The sequence below is a fragment of the Rhizopus delemar genome, genomic scaffold (assembly GCF_000149305.1).
Source record: "Rhizopus delemar RA 99-880 supercont3.4 genomic scaffold, whole genome shotgun sequence".
Taxonomy (NCBI): domain Eukaryota; kingdom Fungi; phylum Mucoromycota; class Mucoromycetes; order Mucorales; family Rhizopodaceae; genus Rhizopus; species Rhizopus delemar.
Window position 1 is genome coordinate 1629261 of NW_027137830.1, and position 18957 is coordinate 1648217.

The window sequence follows — 18957 nt, forward strand, 5'->3', positions numbered from 1 at the left end:
AAAAAAATAATTGAGTAAGTTTCATAAATAACGTACTACATACATTTTTTTTTAAAAAAAAAACGACAGATAAAGTTACTTATATAAAAAAGTTGTTTATTAAAAAAAAGGGGGGTCCGTATTAAGGTACTTTTTTTTTAAACAATTTACTGCATCTATGAATTGATTACCCGTTGCATCTGAACTTTTTCTATTGTTCACGGATGAAAAATAGCTTTAGTGTCTTTGTAATGTTATACAAAAAGAATAACCTCGTAACTGATGCAATCTAATCACCATTTTACTTTAATAGCATATAAAACTTGCTAAAAAATAATAAGAATTCATCTTGCTTTTCCATTATTCTTACTGTTTGGCCTTTTGCATTAATGAATAAAAGCTAAGGATGTCGATCTTGTTTATATATTATGTTACACAATGAATATCTCTTGTATCACATATTATAAACTCATTCCAGTATACCAAAAACATGAATACTCCTCGCCTTACACTACCCTTTCCTTGTCTCTTTTTTCTCTTTTTTTTTCCTTTTATCACTCATTATCAAAATAAAGTGGTTATTTACTTTCTTTAAAATACCACACTTTCACTTTCCACTCCTTTTCATAAAAGATGAACAGTAATGACATGTGCAAGTGGTTAGCCTTAGCTGGTCTCATTACAACAACAAATGCAATGTGGATACCTGATAAACGAGCTATCAATTTTCAAAATGAAGATACAGGCGCATGTAAACTAAAAGGAGACAAGATATAATCAAGCTACTGATCATTATTTTATATAGTTGATAAAGACAGTACTACTAGTAAAGAAAGGACTACTACACGTACCGAAAAGAAAACAACAACACACTCAGAAAAGAAAACAACAAAAGAGAAAAGCGCATCAACTACTCACATTTCAGCTAAAAGCACAGAATCTGCTAGTGTTACAACTACTGGTGCAAATAGTGACAGCACCCCTTCTAGTACAAGTGCTCCTACCCCTACTGCAGTAGCCAGTACTACTTCTGCTCCTACCAGCAGTATTAGCAGTAACAGCAGCAGTAGTATTAGTGCTACACCAACCATATCAAGCGCTAACAGTATCACCGCAAGCTTAACGAGCAGTAGTGCCATTTCTTCCAGCTCAACCACAGCCTCAGCAGCTGCTTCCTCTAGTTCATCAAGTTCATCTACTGGTGCTATTGCTGGAGGTATTGTTGCTGTGGTTGCTGTAGCTGGTATCGGTGCAGCTGCACTTTTATTTGTTCGCAGAAAGAGAAGAAGAGAATTGAAGAGAAGTCGAGCTGCACGCATGTCTACCAGAGCCGATCCATACTCAGGAGGCTACGGCAGTGATCCCAAGGACTATACAGAATATCAGAATAACAACAACATTGCTCCTCAACCAGTTCATAACGAGACTATTCCACAAGTAGCACCGGTAGCTTATGGTGCTTATGAACCAGCCCTTGCTGCTCCTGATAATCACAGTAAAGAGATGATTGAACAACAGCAGCAGCAGTATTACCAGTCACAACAGTCTCTTGCTGCAGTACAACCAACCGACCCAATTGTTCCTCCAATTGTTGTGGCTCCTGTTCAAGAGCAAACACAGACCCCCTCACTTGGCACGTTTACTGTGATTGCAACTTATATACCTACATTAAGTGATGAATTAGAAATTGAACCAGGAGATCGTATTGAATTGCTTGTAGAATATGATGATGGTTGGTGCCAAGGTATCAACATCACTAGAAACTACGCAAAGGGTGTCTTCCCAAGACATTGTATTGATTATGCAACTGTCCCCTCTGATAACACTGCTTCTGACGTAGAAAGAACCAAACGTGTTAGTTCCATGTATGTGACAGGTCCGAATTAGTTTCATTCTTTTTTTATTATTCAATACTCCTATATATTTATATAATAAATCTATCCTTTCTTCTTTTCTACTTGTTTGATTCTGACGTAATATTACGCTTGATTCGTAATACATGTATCATTTAACCGATGAGGTCCTCTTGTTTCATTTCAAGCATAAATATGGGAGAATTCCTGATTGTGTGAAATTCTCTTTTTTCTTTATCATTTAAAATCATTAGTCTTAAAAATGGGTTGTCCTTGTAAAAGAGAAAACTGCAAGTAAGTAGTATATGGTCCCCTTCTATACTATTACGTTGGTTGTTATTCACTCATTGTCTTTAAGCTGTAATACTTCTAATTGTAACTGTGGTGAAAATTGCAAGTGTGAAAGCTGTGGAAAGCACACAGATTCATGTGCATGCAAAGGTAAAAGAATACAATTTTTCTTTAATTTCTTGACTTAACGTTTCTTTCTATTTCTTAGGCTCTGGCCAAGGTACCCTTTTCTTTCTTTTTTAAATTTAAACTTGAGATAACTTTTGTGTATAGGATGTGCATGCGGTGATAAATGTAGCTGCTAAATATGAATAATTTTTTTATCCTGCATTATGAAAAAATAATAATAATAATAAATGCAAGCCTACTTACTTTCTCTAAAAACTAATTTGAATTAAGATTACATTAAATTCATTCAAACTACGAATCCCCTCTTCCCAAAATGAATCAATAATAATCATACCATACTTAAAAATGCTGTTTGTTTTATTGAAGGGTTAATAGAGTGCGATAAAGTGGTAAATCGGCCTATGCACACGATGTTCACAAATAACATTTGTAAAATAATTATGAATTTCATTACATGAACAGTGGAGGTGGGGGCAATGCAATTGTAAACAAAATTTGATATTAGTACCAATCAAAACAATATTAAATGAATAAATCATTAAACAACAAACATACACAGTTTTTACAGTATTACATACTTAAAATAATGAGTAGAATGTTTAAACGTACGTTAGTAATAAAGAGCATTTCTATGATCAGGCTCTTGATGCAATGTGTCTTTTTTATTATTAAAGAATGAAATATGCAATGTAGGTATAGCATTCCATCTGGTAAGCCTCGTTTTTGCATTAATAATCTATAAAGTAACGAAAACGTATGGATAACTTCAACCATAAAAGAAAGCAATCATTTCATTTTGGTAAAAGTATAAACAAGGCAAATAAAAAAAAAAGTAATATTTATTACCGTGATATATGCGTCATGAAGGTAGCTTCGTTATATTTATAATTAATTAACTTCTTTTCAATTATTTGAGTATTTTTATAAAAATTCAAAACCATTTGTGGCTTTTTGTTTAAAAAGAATAGATACTTCTTTATTACATTGTCTTGATTAGCAAACGGCACAACTATCATATTACACTCAAATGACACAATGTACTAGATTTCTAAAGCTTTCTTTCTTAGAGCAAAACTGGAAACAGTTTTGTGAACTGTAGAACACAAAGATATTGCAGTCTACATCGTCCTCACATTCGAGGGGTACATTTCATGATCTCTATATAATCCTTTCTGTGATACCTATTATGCAAGTAGTACATTAAAATAAATTCAACTGTTTGTATTGCAGCTGACTATTCTATATTCAACTATGAACACGTCCCTCTCCTGGGATGACCTATTGAGACAAAACAAGCTTACCGATGTTTCGAAAGCCCTAGACAGCTGATGACTGAGAGAAGGTGATTGTGTTTGTCCAATCATTATTAAAATATTATCAAATAATTGAGCATACCACATACATTAATATAATGGAAGAGTTCTAAGCGGATATGTACAACAACACGATGACCCTTTAGTCAAGATTGATTAATACTCTACAAGTAGATGATGACAATACAACAGCGAAACCATTCAAGTGCTCATACCCAAGATAAACTTGATTGGATATGTCTGTAATCCTATAAGTAGTACGCTTTCATGACTGGGGTGAATTTGGCTCATTCTTGAAGATACTCGACAAACCTGTCTTTGTTGACAGTTGAAGATTTGAGATGCGACAGGGAAAGCTCGGCTGCAATCACGTTGCCTCTCTTCAAGTTGTTCCTGAGCTTCCTGAATTTTCTGGATTTAATTTCGATTACTTTTCGGTTGCTTGTGTATCTGTAAATCATTTTATTTTCAACAGTGCTCTTTTCATGCATACAATAAAACAAGTATCGACGATCAGGACCAAGTAATATACATTTGCCAACACCAGCCAACAACCCTTCTTTTCCCAGTTTCTCAACGTATGGGAATTCGTCTGCCTCATTAGACTTTGACTTTCCGCCACTGCTGTCACCTTTCTTCTTCGTATCGTGGTTTTGCTTTAACACCGACACACCTACGCCATCCGTATATACCGTACCTCTAAACTTTATGGACTTTCTTTCTACTTGTGGTTTCATCGCCTTTGATGTAACATCAAGAACGGCCCCCATACTACTTTATCCAAGTGGCTGATGATGGAGTTCTTCAAGATTTGAGCATTTAAAATATACGTATCAATCGTCATGTACGACGATATGAAGCCCTTTCTAAACGGGAAGTAGTTGAATGGTTTGTTTTGAAGCGTTTCGCACTCTGTTCGCCCGTTCTTCTTCATCTCGCTTTTCAGCGACTTGATTCTTTCGTTCTTCTTTAAGAGCAAGTGAAGAAACATTTGAACTTTGTTTCTGAATTGAAGCTTGATCCCAATCAGATAAGCAGTGACGATCTTTATCACTTCATAAGAAGCTATCTGATTAGCATATTTCATATTAACTGGCTCGTACGAACAGCATTGAAAATATTGATACCGATAGTTGAGTACTTAACCCTTTGTAAGTTCTTGATCTTGTCGAAGCTTTCTGTTTGTATGGCTTGTAGTTATTGAGGAGTGACAAAAAGACTTCTTTAAAAAAGCCAACATTAATGAAATTCTCCAAGGAAAACGCAAGGCTATTCTCCAGTACATGAATAAAGACGTACTTCAAAAAGGAGAATGTATGTAACACAAGGGTATGAATATTGGCTACAAGCGTCTTGAGTAGCGAGATATATTGTGGCTTCCACTCAATATTAGCGATTGAACTTTATAAAGAAAAAGAATTGACAGCATTTTTTATTACTGTTGTCATTTGTGCTATCATTGTCTTTTGACAACATATTATCACTAATAGAGTGGAATTAGAGCAATGAAACAATTCTATCTATAACCTTGTACTATATGATATTATGAATAATGATCAAATAGTCCAGTACTTATAACATAATGCCTTGGTTGCATTATAAACTCTGTCCCTCTTAGACATTATGAAGAAAGTACTTATACTGCTGTCATTTCAGATACAATACTACAAAGCTAATAATATGTGTGCATACAACCAGTTGCTCAATTGCATTGTACTCTACAGAAAAAGGTGGCTAATGACAGCATGGCAAAAAAAAATCGACTACAAAAGAATCTGCATTGTCTAATTTGCTTTGTTCACTTGTCTCAAAAAAATTGGCGTTCATCTCTTTTATCTTTTAAAGCGTCTAATTTATTTCATCAAATCGTCTCATTTTAAATTAAAATACTTTATAAAAAATTACATCCAGAAAGTACAAGAAACTATTGAAACCATTTACTTACAATTCTCTATGCTAATATCTTTTTATAAGTTACTATTTCATACACTTGCATCACACTTCATCCTTATACTCTTTGATGAGTTTTAATGAACATCAAAAATTACATCCAGCCAAATTCACCTGACCTTTTATTCCGAGGCATAATTTCAAACGCCGAAATGTACATATTTCTGTTAGATCTACTACATGTACGTGTCTATTCGATGACCATTACATGTTTGTGCACATTATGGCTATGATAGGAGATATAGCAAAATGATATAAATATAAAGGACCTTAAGGGACATACCGCGCAGTTATCAGTATTTAAAGGCAGCAACTATAATGAGTGTATGAATTTAGTTGGAAATCCAATGTTTCCAAAACAGCGTATATTTTTTGGTATCAAGAGCATGTGTACATTTGTGTGAGTATGACGAAGCTGAGGCAGTGTGCTTGCATCAAATAAAAATAGATATTTACACTTTACTGATTTATACAAGTAAATCAATTGTTTACTTTTCTTTTTTCGATTCCCAATCCCTTTTTCTCTCTTTTTCTTTCTTTTTGTAGTTAGCATGGAACGAATCGCGAATAGTTTTAAAAGGAAATTTTTTTCTGATCGCAAACGACATAATGCATTGATGAATACTAAAAATGAAAGAACAGCAACAATGACAACTTTTAATAGTTTGCCAGACGAAGTAATTATTCTTATTCTATCACAACTCGTTTCAAATCTTGATACAATCCTGAACATAATGAAAGTCTCCAAAAGGATGTCCTGTCTTTGCCTAGGTATACTGTCTCAATCTACTTTTCCCTCTTACAGTATAGAAACAATCATTGATCAAGAAGGACGAAATCGATCGTTTACACAATTTGAATTCCAAACTGTCCATTTAGACACACTCTGCTTATCCTTTGTAGCAAGATCACCTTCAATAAGAAGATACTATACCAACAAAGAAAATCCTGCGATTCGTCAAATTGCCTTAAGAAATTCAACGCGTTCTTCAAGTAATAGTGATCATACAAGAAATGCTACTACAAGAGAATCGGTTTTTGAGAAGGAAAAAGATGACAAAAAGGAAGAGAATCATCAACTCATTGATGAAGTGACAAGTGAAATACCAATGAATAAAACTTATGTACAGGCAATACTTGAGACAAGAAATCAAAAAATTTGTAAATTCAAAAAAGAAGGTCGTCAAAGTGTACAATTGTTTCGATCATTTTCGCCGTCATCTCAAAAGAATAACCAAGAAAAATTATTGTGGAAACTAGAATATCAAGTGGATCGTAAAGTAAACAAGGAGTATTATTTTACCCCTCTTTACTTTGACGTACAATTCAAATACTTTATACAATTAATACATAATAAAAAAAGGAAATAATAAAATTCTTGTCATTACCAGGCTCCCTTTGGGATTTTTTGACATTGAGCCTAATGAAGGATATTGAATTTGAGTTACGCAATTCAAAATACTAAGCATGTCATGTATCCCTTAATAATCACATTGTGCCTTCTGAAGAACAGGAACAGATTAATAGAAAGAATCAATAAAAAGCGGGTAAAATTCATCAATAGGAAATTGAACTATTAAATTCTTTCAAAATTCTAACAAAGCTTAAATGATAAATGGGTAACAGTATTCTCACACCAAACAAGAAATATTCATTGAAAAATAGGGGGAAAAAAGAATGAATACAGTTATAACATGCCGTATTGAGCAAAGCCCCCCAGAAATGTAGTACAAATACCTCTCCACACACAACAATTTGTAGAACCGAGACACAAAGGAGGGTAACAAACCGCTTTTAGTCAAGAAACATCATTTTAATTGTTACTGACACGGTATATCAAAGAAAGGTAGTGCATACATCAAGTAGTATTCTAGGATTTTCGGTCAATAAAAAATAAGGTTTCTACTGTATAATTGTATACTGATAGGGTATATGATGTGTCAGTCTCAGTCATCAAGACATAAACAAAATAAGAATAAAAGTGCTTACCTCCGAAAAGTAAAGCAATTATCGATTGCAGCCTAGTTCTGCTTCCTTTTCAGAAGAGAACGGCAAGAATTTTGTTTACAGTGTAGAATTGACTGTTGTTTAGAAAGGCTTAATGAAGCCGGGAGTATGACCATGTCCATAAATGAAAGAGCAAATAGCGAAAGAAGAGGACCAGATAGCGAAAGAAGAGGACCATATAGCGAGACAATATGGGTTTTTTCTTTTTCTTTTTACGCATGTTGTTTTTAAACTGAAAGGAAAAAAAACGATGAATAAACAAAGCAATTTTTCCATTCACTCTTTTTAAATGTCTTTTTTTCTTGGAACACGACGCGTACCCCTGTTTTATCACTTTTTATCTTATCAGGTCAGTTATGATGCAAAAATTGATCGTTCTTTAACATTTGCTTGAAGCAACTTATCCAAAAAGAGGATAAGGTATAAATGTAACTCTCTCATCAAAGTTCAAAACTACATCTGCCTCTTCTATATGATTAGCAAAGAAGCAAAGAGATGTCTTCTTTTGTAGCTTTCTAGAAGAAATCTGAAATAAGATTTACCTTCTCAGGGTTTGAACATTTATCACACTTTTTTTTTAGTTTAATGTTGGACAACAAAAAAGCTGTATGTAGTGTACCTCATATCTCTTTCTATTCTTTAATATGGTCTTCGTATTCTTCTTTCTCAGTCCTTTCTTAGTTTCAACGTTAATATCGTTGATGCTGTTGGCACAAGATGAATTTTTAGATTTTACTTGCATAGATAAATCATAATTTATTTTCCCAAAACAAAGTAGAATGATACAAACTAGTAAAATTCGGCTATATCGTAATTGGTGAGATAGATCAAAAGGCTGTTGTAAAAGAGGATGGCAAGATATTTCTAATCAGCTCTCCCTCAGTCTCTTGTAACGATATATTACCATTTGCATTCATTAAAAATCCGTGACTACATAGGAGAAGGAGCGTGTTAAACACCTTAAAGTCATAATTGCGGACGTAAAAAAAAGTCTGGAAAACGCACATTTCTATACTTTTACTTCTTCTCAATAAGCTAATTTAAACATTTGAACTCAACGACTATTAGTCAGAATGAGTGGCCTTTGTTGATGGCTTCGTTGACTTTGTCTTATCTCTTTAAGTCATGTCAACCCTTTAGACGTTTGAATCTGTCTTTGGATAATTACTCTCCACTGTCAAAAGTTCGATTTTGATAAGTCAATATTAGCACCTGTTACGATGAGACCCAACAGGTGAATGCTTTAGTTTTTTAATAATTATTCGCATTTTCTGAAGTGATAGGACTCATCAGTGCTTGAAAAAAAAATTCAAAAAGGAAATTGCTTTATAAAATTTTGTCGGAGGTAAAAAAAATCATGAGTCTCATTGAGTCCTACGGGCCAAATACTGCACTTGATTTCCTTTTGTGAGATTAAAACAATGTCTCAACTACAAGGAATATATAGGAGAGAATAGTATAACTGTGGAAGAGATATCTATTTTTTTGTACAATTCTATATTATCAAGTTGAAGCTACCTTCTGATTTCTACAAGCAAAGTTTTTAAATCGTATTTATATTATGCTGATGATACATAACCCCCCTTTTTTTTATAGCTAATATAGTAGCTGTTATTGATCAAAGTACAGATGATTGCTTCAATCAAGATTAAGATCTGCCCTGAATTTATATTGTATTTCTTGTCGGGCTAATACTAAAAAAATATGATCAAGTGAGTCGAATACATCAGTAAAGTGGACTGGTATATTGCTATAGTATCAGTTGTAACTTACAGAACTCTCTCTCTCTCTTTTGTTATACATTTATCCGTCTTTTCATGTTTTCCTCTAGGATTTTTCTGTACAAAGAGTGATGTGTACATATCCTTACCTTAAAAGAACTACTAGGATTATATCATTGATGCCAGCCAAAATAAAACCATTCGCTAATTATATATCCCATTGCTGCTACCATTTGCTAAAGTCCATTTCAGCAAGTTTGGGAACCATAATTGTTTTTCTTCAGAAAATGCTGTTTTCCTATGAATACTTAAAGTATTCTCTTAATGAAGACCAGTTATTCTGTAGACATGAAGAATGTATTCGCCAAGGGCATTGTTTATTAATAATAAATGGATAGATGATTAATGTCTTCTTCATAATGTTCTGCATCAATCAACGAATAGTAATTATAAAAAAAACTGGAAAATAAAAATTGCAGGCGGTTTCCTTTTAGGGTTATCATTCATTAAGGTTGTTAAATAAGGATATGGTGTACCCAGCCTTCATTGTCTCTTGTTCCATTAAAAAAAAAAAAAAAAAGTTGAAAATAATAAAAAAAAACTGTCGATTCAGCATGCTATGTTTGATATATCAACTATTCTATTTACATTGTTATTATCCAACAGTTTGATTTAATAAAGTTTTGCACCTGTTTCAAATGATGCATCGATTAGATTACGTTTCATTTGCCACAATCAATAGTATAAAAAACTATATGAATGCAAGCTTATGTTAGATGTTTTTACGACAATGCATCAGTACAACTACGCAATTGTAATTCATTTTTCACGCAGAAAAACAAGTCAAAGGGAGAGTATAGATGGTTCAAGGTATCACAAAATTTGTATTCATCTTTTTTCTTTCTTTATTTTATTCCATTCCACATGACATCCTACTCCATTAGACCATTAACAGCTTCACAGTCAACACCTGTATCAACGCAAAGCAAGATCGACAAGTCATCCCTACCACACACAGGCAGACATAAATCAAGCGACGATGTAATTCCACCACCTTTACCACCTCTACCACAACCAGGCATTCCTCGACTGAATGTATTGCGAGAACCTCGGCTTCATCAAACCTTTGAATATAAGGCGCCTTTAGACGGGAAGTTAAAATCTCACCGAGTAGGTTATGCAGAGTATGGATCCAGTCAAGGGCACCCAGTCTTTATTATTGGAGGATATGGATGCACTCGGTTAGTTGGAATCATGTTTGAAGAACTTGCTTATCGATATGGATTAAGAACTATTTGGCCTGAACGTCCTGGGTAAAAAATAAATCAGCTCCGTTATACACACAATATCACCTACACATATACACATATTGTAGATATGGATTAAGTGAAGAATGCAATTCACAACAGATCAATGCATTGGATTGGGCTGATGTGGTTATTCAGTTATCAGAACATATGGGTATTTGCCAGTTTAGTATCATTGCTCAATCTGTTGGCACCGTATTTGCATTAGCCATCGCCCATCGGTTTAAGGAACGCATTGTGGCTCCTATTTATTTAATATCCCCTTGGGTATCAGCACAGGCTGCTAATACATTCAAATGGACACGAAGATTGCCTGCTTCACTGGTTGCGAAAACAATTTCTTTGGCCTTGGATGTTATGTGGATATTTAGTAATAAATCTAATAAGGTTATTGAACAAGAATTTGATAAAACAGTTGACAAGCCTCAAAGACACACTATGGCTACATTTGAAGAAGATGAGCTGCTGGCTTCTTTAGATGATGGTCCGCTTGATCTACCCACGGACTTTCCTACCAATCGACCCCTGCGTCATTTCGTCCGACCACAGCACATGTCACTCTATTTAGCAATGAATCAGCGTCGTATGTCTGAGCCTTATAGTCAAGGACAACTATGTGATGTGATGGTGGCGTTGGAGAAATATCATTTATTTGGGTTTAATTATTCAGATATTACAGCTTCTGTGTCAGCAGTATGGGGAGATCAAGATAGCTTGATTCCTTTAAAAGCAATTGATATATTAGCAAGCAGTTTACGAGATGTGAGATTAAAGATATTGGAAAGTGAAGGACATGATCTGGTATGGAAAGAAGGTGTCATGGAATGGGCAATGCGTGGTATTGCTGAAAGATGGAAACAAAAAGAAAAGAAGATGCAATAACTTATACCCTACACACTTTTAAATAATTTTTATTTTTATATTAATAGACACAATGTATAACAAACAGTTTTTATTTTTCGGCAAGCTCAGCATGCTTTTTAATAAAAGAGGCTACCTTAGCTGGTTGAGCTCCAACAAAAGTATCTACGACTTTTCCTTCATAAAAGGCAGAAACAGTAGGTAATGCGGCAACCTAGTGCATAATGATATTAGCACAAAAAAAAGGAAAAAAAAGCGGGGGGGGGGAAGAGATTTCTCTTTTCTGTTTACCTTGAATTCACTAGCAATTTCTGGGCAATCGTCTACATTGAGTTTAACTAATGTCACTTGAGGGTTGGCAGCAACGGTTTTGGATAATAAAGGTGTCAATACTCTACAGGGCCCACACCAGCTGTGCGTATGTTGCGTTAATTCTCGTCACCTTTCTTTCCTTTTTTTTATATATATTTTTACTCTGCATAAAAGTCAACAATAACAGGGTGATCGGCCTTTCTGACAAGTTCATCAAAAGTTTTTGTGTTAGCTTCAACAGTCTTTCCAGTGAAACGAGGATAAGCAGCGTGGAAAGAGCGAATAACTGTGGGTTCTTATTAGTTTTCTTTCTTGAATTTTTTTTATATAGTTTACTTTGTGTAGTGGGCGTTGTCAATTTACGAAGAGAGTTCATTGCTTACAAATGCAAAAAAAAAGTTATATTGTGAAGGGGTGCGTTTTATGGGTTGTTTTCGGTGCTTTAAAATGACATTGAAATCAACTTGAATGCAGAAAACAAAGTGCTTATATTTCATAGATGGTAGTGTTTTTCGGATTTTGGGAGAAAACTAAAATATTTTTAAAAAATATGAAGCAATTTGGAAGTGAAGCAGTAAAATTTTGATGGCAATTGATAAGCGAAAGTTGAGGTGGTTTGAAATGGAACAATTAGTGAAAAGTACAAGAGAGACATCAAAATAGATAAACACATAAAATTAATGTTAGTAAAAGATTATCCTAAAAAATATTATATACAACTTACTCGCTAATTAAGGGATGAGAATTCGTTATGGAGCTCTCATGCAATCCTTAAAAGGAGTGAAATTCATGTATTTAGGAGGCCTTTTATTATTATGTTGTGGCATGTATGTAAAAATACAGTGTATGTTTTTTTTTGGCAGCCATCATATCACGAATGCATACCGTACTACAAGAGTTGCACTTGAGGACAGTGTCTACTTTTCGCTTTGATACTTTGACTACATATTTGACTAGTAAAAGCGTTTGCAGCACAGATAAATTCAGCTTTCCTTTGTGAATCCTTTGACACCTTTCTGATAGTACCGGTAATGCGGCTAATAGAAGCAGGGAACTTTCCTTTCATAGATTCAGAAAAAAGAACCATCACTATAAGAAATTATTCTTTTCTTGTAAGAGATAGCTGGTTTGATATCTTTTGGAGGAAGTGGGATCCATTTTTGCTTATTATCACAGCATTGCTTCTTTTCACCACTAGAGTTGTTACTGTTTTACTTGATACTATCACCAAATAAGCTTTTGGCAATATCATGAGCAGCTTTTTGTTTTTTGATATAACCTTCGAAATTAAGTTTGATTAACTTAAAGATATACGTTGTAAGTATAAACTACTCGTCCTCAAATAAAAGCCTCTTATCATTTATCTTTATCATATTCATCATATATCCTCTAATAGCTTTTTAGTATGACAGAAGAAGCATCTGAAAAATTGATTAAAATTGATATTTTGAAGATTGATAGTTCGCTAATAAATCTAAAATCTTGGTTGTGTTTTTGAAGTCGCATATGTTCTTTGATAGCAAGGTTGAAACCACACATATGATAACATTCTTTGGTAGATGTCTTTCTAATTCTTTCCTTTGAAGATAAGGAACCAGAATCAACGCCCCAAACAAGAGTTTCATTGTTCTTAATTTTTTCAACAAAGGCTTTAGGTGTCAGGACATTTTGCACTTTATCAGTATTTGAATGGACTTTATTAGGCTTCTTTCTGAAAATAAATTCAACAGAGCAACTATTTGTTTGAATCGAATTCCTAAAGCGATCATCAGTATAGAACAATAAATACATTTGTGAAAATAGTATGAATTTTCATTTATTTGGAAAGCGTTATAATAATTGATTAAAGAAAGGTATATAATAGAAAATATGTGGGTATTCTAATATGTGGTTAGATCATCTAGTCTTCATCCTCACTATCGCTGCTTGTGCTCTGATCACTGCTACTATCATTATAACCGAATTGATCTGCTCTGCAATCCTCGCAATACCATTTTCCTGCAGGTGGCTCAACAAGACCAACGCATGCATAATGAAACCACTCTCTTTCACACTGATAATGATAAATAAAAAAAGATATTATAGAATAGAGCTTTACTTACATTCTCACTATCGCAAGCAATCATATCGCCAAATGATACCTGGTTACAATAACAATAAGTTGGCTCATTTATATCTGACTCTGTTTCATGTGTAGCGACACCTATCATTGAAGGTCTTGAGGAAGAAGAATAATGAATTCTGTATAATATTCAGTATTATTTTCATAGCAGCATTGTTTTATTTACTTTTTCCTTGGCCTATCAGACGCAGATAAAGGTCTTTTTCTATTGTTGTTTGGAGGTCCCTTTCTCAAGGTAGTAGTAGACCGAATCCAATCTGCTTCATTCATACCAGTCTTTATCACTTGGGAATCAAGTCGTTCAATATGTCGTGTGACAAGATCATACATTTTCATTGCCAACTCAATTTTCTGGTCTTGCTTTTGTATTGCAGTCCTAAATTCCTTTTCAAGTTGTAAACGAGCTGGTGCCAAATTGACGGAATTTGATAATCGATATTGCTTTATATACGATTTCTTATTTTTCGTATACGTTTCTCTATATTCTAATTGTCGCCATTTAAAAAAAGAAGAGGCTGTTTTTATACGTATACTTACTTTGTAAATCGTCATCCATCCTTCTTAATTCCTGCATGTTTTGGTCTACTTCAAAAGGTAGATTTTGTAAACCTACACAATTTGCTTAGCGTAAGTGTTGCTATAGCTCTTTTTTATTTTTACTTTCAATGTAATCTTCAAACACATCTGCAATGGAGAGGCTCATTAAATAGTAATAAAAAAGAGATGTGGAGAAAAAAGGGGTAAAATGCAGATTCATACTACAAGCACCCTCACTGGTCACTTTTTATGACCTCACGATTTAAAATAAACAAAAAGATCAAGTATTTTATTAAAAAGCAACCGAGTTTCCTTCTCTTGCTTTTATAGCTGAAATAAAAGCAGCATGAGACCAAGTTAAATCTCTTGCGCCTTGCATGTATCCATCATACCGACTATACTGTTCAGACATGGAGCCATTGCGCTGTTGATGATATTGAATAGTAGCTAAAAATTTATCTGCTTCTAAAGAGACAAGATTAATAATTTCCTTCAATTGCTGACTGTCAGGGCTATAATAAATACAATGATCATCAATCGGAAGAAAGCGCTCAAAAAAGGGTTTGTTGACTGCATTAATCTGAAGTCCGGTCTGTTTCCATTCTTTCATGGCCAGGTAATAGAGCTCAACATAAGCAGCGGTTGTTAAAAACCAGGGATTGCCCTTGGATGATCCATATCCATCATAGACATCTTCTGGATAACGACCGATGGCAACCCCTAAATCTGGTTGTAGGTTTTTGTTAATTGGATATATACTTGAAAATGATTTTTCTATGGCTGCCGCAGTAGCAAGGACCTGTTACAAATGAATAACAGACATCATCAATTATTCTTAAAAAATTACCTTGTCAGAACCAGGTGTAAAGAATCCTAAAAGAAAAATATATCATTAGATTAAACAAATGTACCTGCCCTCTTTTTTTTTTTTTCATTACCTTCTCTTGTAGTTGCAAACATATTAGCTGCCATTAAAACGGAAACATCCAAACCAGAAGGTTTATTTGCACCCTCTCGTACCTCGTGCGTCACCCTAATATAATTTTCCTCTGACGACCAAAATCTCTCAATTTTCTCCTGAATCCTATACGCAGTGGACCTATATTTGCTAAGATTAAAGAAGTCAAAGGCATCCAAAAGAGCTCTTTGCATGGCCATCAGAGTATAAAAGTGAACACCGTCGACTTCTTCCCAGAGATCAAAACATGGTTGTTCCCAAACCTGCAAGATATAATCTAAATCCTTTTCGAGTGCGGGAACAATTTTCTGGCTGACATAAGCAGAGTTCTTGAGGCGGTTAGCAATCTTGATGAACGTAATGGCTCTTTCAGCAGGACCATCATTTTGAGGTCTTCCCCAAGACCCTGTGTAACCTGTCCCGTCGGGATTGAATTTAGGTTCACCTAAGCAGTGACAGACGGTTGGCGTATTTTGTATATGAATCTGAAAGTCAATGTAATCCTTTAATACATCGTCATCTGTTTCTGGGAGATCAGACAGGACTCGGACGACAAGGGCTGCGTCTCTAGTCCAAGTATAAAAATAATCTGGATAAGAAGTAGAAAGAGAGGCAGCAACGAAGCCTCGAGGTGTACCTGAAGGATTGATATTTTTGAGAATAGAATTGAAGCTGATTGTATTTTGCTTTGATATCCAATCATCAAGTAAATTTTTCTTTTTAAAGATACTGCTTCCATTGATTTGTTGAATAGAATAATAAAAGCCAAAGATGGCTAGTATCAGTAATAGATAACCTATAAACATGATACTTCTATAATGAAAGAAATGGATTAGAAGAAAAAAGATAAATAATTCTTCATTTATTTTTGCATATCTGTTTACTGTCGGAATAAGGAAACACTTTAAAAGTTACACACGATCATCAGTCATTTTAAAACAAAAAAGGGATTTACAAGTACATGTGAGTATCGTGCACACAATATTTACATAAAAAAGCGGCCAAGAACCAAAAGTCTCCAATATGTGTAACAGCTTTAAATATCAACCAAGAGCAAGCTAATCATTGCATAAAAGCAATAGCTTTTTTTCTTCAATAGAACATGTGGTGCTGTAGCAGGAAAAATAGTCAGTTTTCTTTTCCTTTTTTCATACGTGATCTCATCACGTTATTTACCTCAAAATGAACTCAAAAGAGAGTAAAATTGTATTGTAGCTTACTTTGTTTACGGAACCTGCTTTCGTTTTATATGAAAAAAAAAAAAACAGTTTGATAGGGAGAATACCCTAGATTTGATTTAATAAAAAAAAAGGGGGGGGAGGATATCCAGTGTCTCTCTTGTGAACTTTTGTTTAAAAAGAAAGAAGAGGCACAGGGAAGGATTAAGTGATGTTGAAAGGACAGTGAAGCTCTCACTGCTTTATTTTCGATATACTTATTTAAATATGAGCCTATTCTTTGCTTAAAAGTTTATTTGTCGCATTCTCAGGTTTTAACTTGTCCCTTGAACGCATGATGATTTATTATGAGAAAAAAAAAATAGATGGCCTGACCATTAGGTACTACTTATGAACTATTCAATATATACCTTCATATAAGAAGCTTAATACAAAACTTTTCTCTTTTTGTAGGTGTATTTTTCTCTCACAATTTTAATCCATTGAAACAGCTATCATAGGCCACTATTCTCTAATAAGACAAAGAAACCCCTTAATACACAAATCGACAGTAACTTACGCTCTGACGGAGAACTAATGATGTTTTTATTAAAGCACTAAATACTCTATGGTTCGATGTAAATACTCATTTACTACAAAGCATTCACTCAAACAAGTTGGCTGTGGCTTAATGAGAACGTTTATACTTGATTCGATTAACATCAAATATAAATAGATCAAGACGCTTCCAATAAACTTTCAAATACCAAGCCATTCTACGTAATTAAAAAAAGCCAATCGAAAATATATCTCATCCATCCAAAATGCATGACAAAATATGAAATACATCTGCCTTTTATAATCACATTCTTAGCAAAAAGAAGTAAGGCATAAGCTATGATGAAACATGATATGGTTGTTGAATAAATAGCACTTATAATCTATCATATTTACTCGGGTATATTTAGGGGAAAATGCAAAAATAGCCTGTAGAGTAAATGATGTGGTATCGACTTGTTTCAATAAATTTCTTTTTTTATTCCAAACATAATAAATCAAAATCCATAAAATCATGAGAAATAGCATGAATTTTCTCTCTTTATGCCATACTGTTCTTTTGATTTATTTTTATCTTATTTTCTCTGAAAAAGACAATTCTATGAAATGTTGAGTTAATTCATGTAAAAAAAAAAAAAAAAAGAAGAGTATAAATAAACACAGTACGATACCACATCGTCCTATTTTTTATCACTTTATATTATGCAAATCATAAAGTATCTTATAATTGCGCTTTTTGGTGTTTATGCTGTTCTTGCTCAAGGTCGTAATGGAACTAATGCTACCATCTTTGAACTTTTGACCTCAAAAAACGCTACTTACAAAACTTCAAGCTTTATAAACCTTTTGAACTCTGATAGTGGCTACAAACCTATTATTCAGCTCTTGTCTGAACGTACTCGTAATTTGACTGTTTTTGTCCCTGATGATGCTGCCCTCGGCAAAATTTTTGATGATTACAGAAAGTACAACAGCATTCATCGTAGCAAAACTAAAAGGAGATATCCTTCTGCTAATTGGACTTACCACAATCTGAGCATGCTGAATATTCTTCAGTATCATATGGTGAACAATAGCTTCTTGTTGTCTAACTTGAAAAAGGGTAATGTCAGCGTAGTCTATTCTTTATTGAACGACAGAAGAGTCAATCGCTTACCAAACTTAAGCTTACCCCTTCTTATTCAAGCAAATACTACTTTTGAAAATGCCAACAATCAAAATTGGTTAGCTAAAAATGCAAAGCATCTCAAATTCAATGTTGGTAATGGCGTAGATTCCTCTATTGTCGTTTTGAAAGACTTGAAAGCTAAGAATGGCTACTTTAACATTATTAACTCTGGTAATTCATCCTTTATAATAACTAGATGTGTACTAAACATAATATTTTAAAGTACTTATTCCGCCTTCGAAGCCATCCATTGTGATTCCTAAGGTCAAGGAAGTATCGTACCTTGTTCCTCTTCTTCGCAAGTATCCAAAACTAACTAGTGCTCTTAATGGTGCTACCAATGTGAGCTTTTGCCTTATTTTATTTCGCTCAAATCCTAATTCTTATCATAGTTTACTATCTTTGCTCCTACCAATGAGGCGTTCAAAAGATTAAACATCCATAGGATGACTTATAATAGGCTGCAACGACTGGCGCTCTCTCATGTTGTCCACGGGGTTTACTATAGTACCAACTTTACTCAAAATGTAAACAGCACTAACGGACGATGGAACTTGACTACTTTCAACAATAATAGTAAACTGCCTGTCTCTGTTGTCAATGGCTCTCTTATCTACTTAAACAATACAGCCAAGATTGTTCGATCAAACATATTTTTTAATAATGGTGTTATGCATATCATTGACCGTGCACTTAATATCACTGCTTAGTTTTAATAAAAGAGCACTCATATT

General features: G+C 34.0%; 8 protein-coding genes across 8 annotated transcripts; 4 read left to right on the forward strand and 4 right to left on the reverse strand.

Annotated features, from left to right (window-relative positions):
• Window positions 1-612: 612 nt before the first annotated feature.
• RO3G_06095 (uncharacterized protein) lies at window positions 613-1866 on the forward strand (the record flags this gene model as incomplete). Its single annotated transcript, XM_067660685.1, has 2 exons — window positions 613-730; window positions 785-1866. The coding sequence occupies 2 exons, from the start codon at window positions 613-615 to the stop codon at window positions 1864-1866; spliced, it is 1200 nt and encodes a 399-aa protein (XP_067516786.1).
• A 1986-nt stretch (window positions 1867-3852) lies between these two features.
• RO3G_06096 (uncharacterized protein) lies at window positions 3853-4335 on the reverse strand (the record flags this gene model as incomplete). The annotated part of the gene is made up of 1 exon (XM_067660686.1): window positions 3853-4335. One exon carries the CDS (start codon window positions 4333-4335, stop codon window positions 3853-3855), a length of 483 nt encoding a protein of 160 aa, XP_067516787.1.
• Window positions 4336-6162: 1827 nt separating this feature from the next.
• Window positions 6163-6980, forward strand: RO3G_06097 (uncharacterized protein; the record flags this gene model as incomplete). Its single annotated transcript, XM_067660687.1, has 2 exons — window positions 6163-6795; window positions 6879-6980. The coding sequence occupies 2 exons, from the start codon at window positions 6163-6165 to the stop codon at window positions 6978-6980; spliced, it is 735 nt and encodes a 244-aa protein (XP_067516788.1).
• Window positions 6981-10497: 3517 nt separating this feature from the next.
• RO3G_06098 (uncharacterized protein) lies at window positions 10498-11432 on the forward strand (the record flags this gene model as incomplete). Its single annotated transcript, XM_067660688.1, has 2 exons — window positions 10498-10556; window positions 10619-11432. The coding sequence occupies 2 exons, from the start codon at window positions 10498-10500 to the stop codon at window positions 11430-11432; spliced, it is 873 nt and encodes a 290-aa protein (XP_067516789.1).
• Window positions 11433-11881: 449 nt separating this feature from the next.
• RO3G_06099 (uncharacterized protein) lies at window positions 11882-12099 on the reverse strand (the record flags this gene model as incomplete). Its single annotated transcript, XM_067660689.1, has 2 exons — window positions 11882-12009; window positions 12060-12099. The coding sequence occupies 2 exons, from the start codon at window positions 12097-12099 to the stop codon at window positions 11882-11884; spliced, it is 168 nt and encodes a 55-aa protein (XP_067516790.1).
• A 1524-nt stretch (window positions 12100-13623) lies between these two features.
• On the reverse strand, window positions 13624-14181 carry RO3G_06100 (uncharacterized protein; the record flags this gene model as incomplete). Its single annotated transcript, XM_067660690.1, has 3 exons — window positions 13624-13776; window positions 13826-13964; window positions 14012-14181. The coding sequence occupies 3 exons, from the start codon at window positions 14179-14181 to the stop codon at window positions 13624-13626; spliced, it is 462 nt and encodes a 153-aa protein (XP_067516791.1).
• A 493-nt stretch (window positions 14182-14674) lies between these two features.
• On the reverse strand, window positions 14675-16146 carry RO3G_06101 (uncharacterized protein; the record flags this gene model as incomplete). The annotated part of the gene is made up of 3 exons (XM_067660691.1): window positions 14675-15181; window positions 15230-15255; window positions 15321-16146. 3 exons carry the CDS (start codon window positions 16144-16146, stop codon window positions 14675-14677), a joined length of 1359 nt encoding a protein of 452 aa, XP_067516792.1.
• Window positions 16147-17757: 1611 nt separating this feature from the next.
• Window positions 17758-18680, forward strand: RO3G_06102 (uncharacterized protein; the record flags this gene model as incomplete). Its single annotated transcript, XM_067660692.1, has 3 exons — window positions 17758-18394; window positions 18447-18565; window positions 18669-18680. The coding sequence occupies 3 exons, from the start codon at window positions 17758-17760 to the stop codon at window positions 18678-18680; spliced, it is 768 nt and encodes a 255-aa protein (XP_067516793.1).
• Between the last annotated feature and the right edge of the window lie 277 nt (window positions 18681-18957).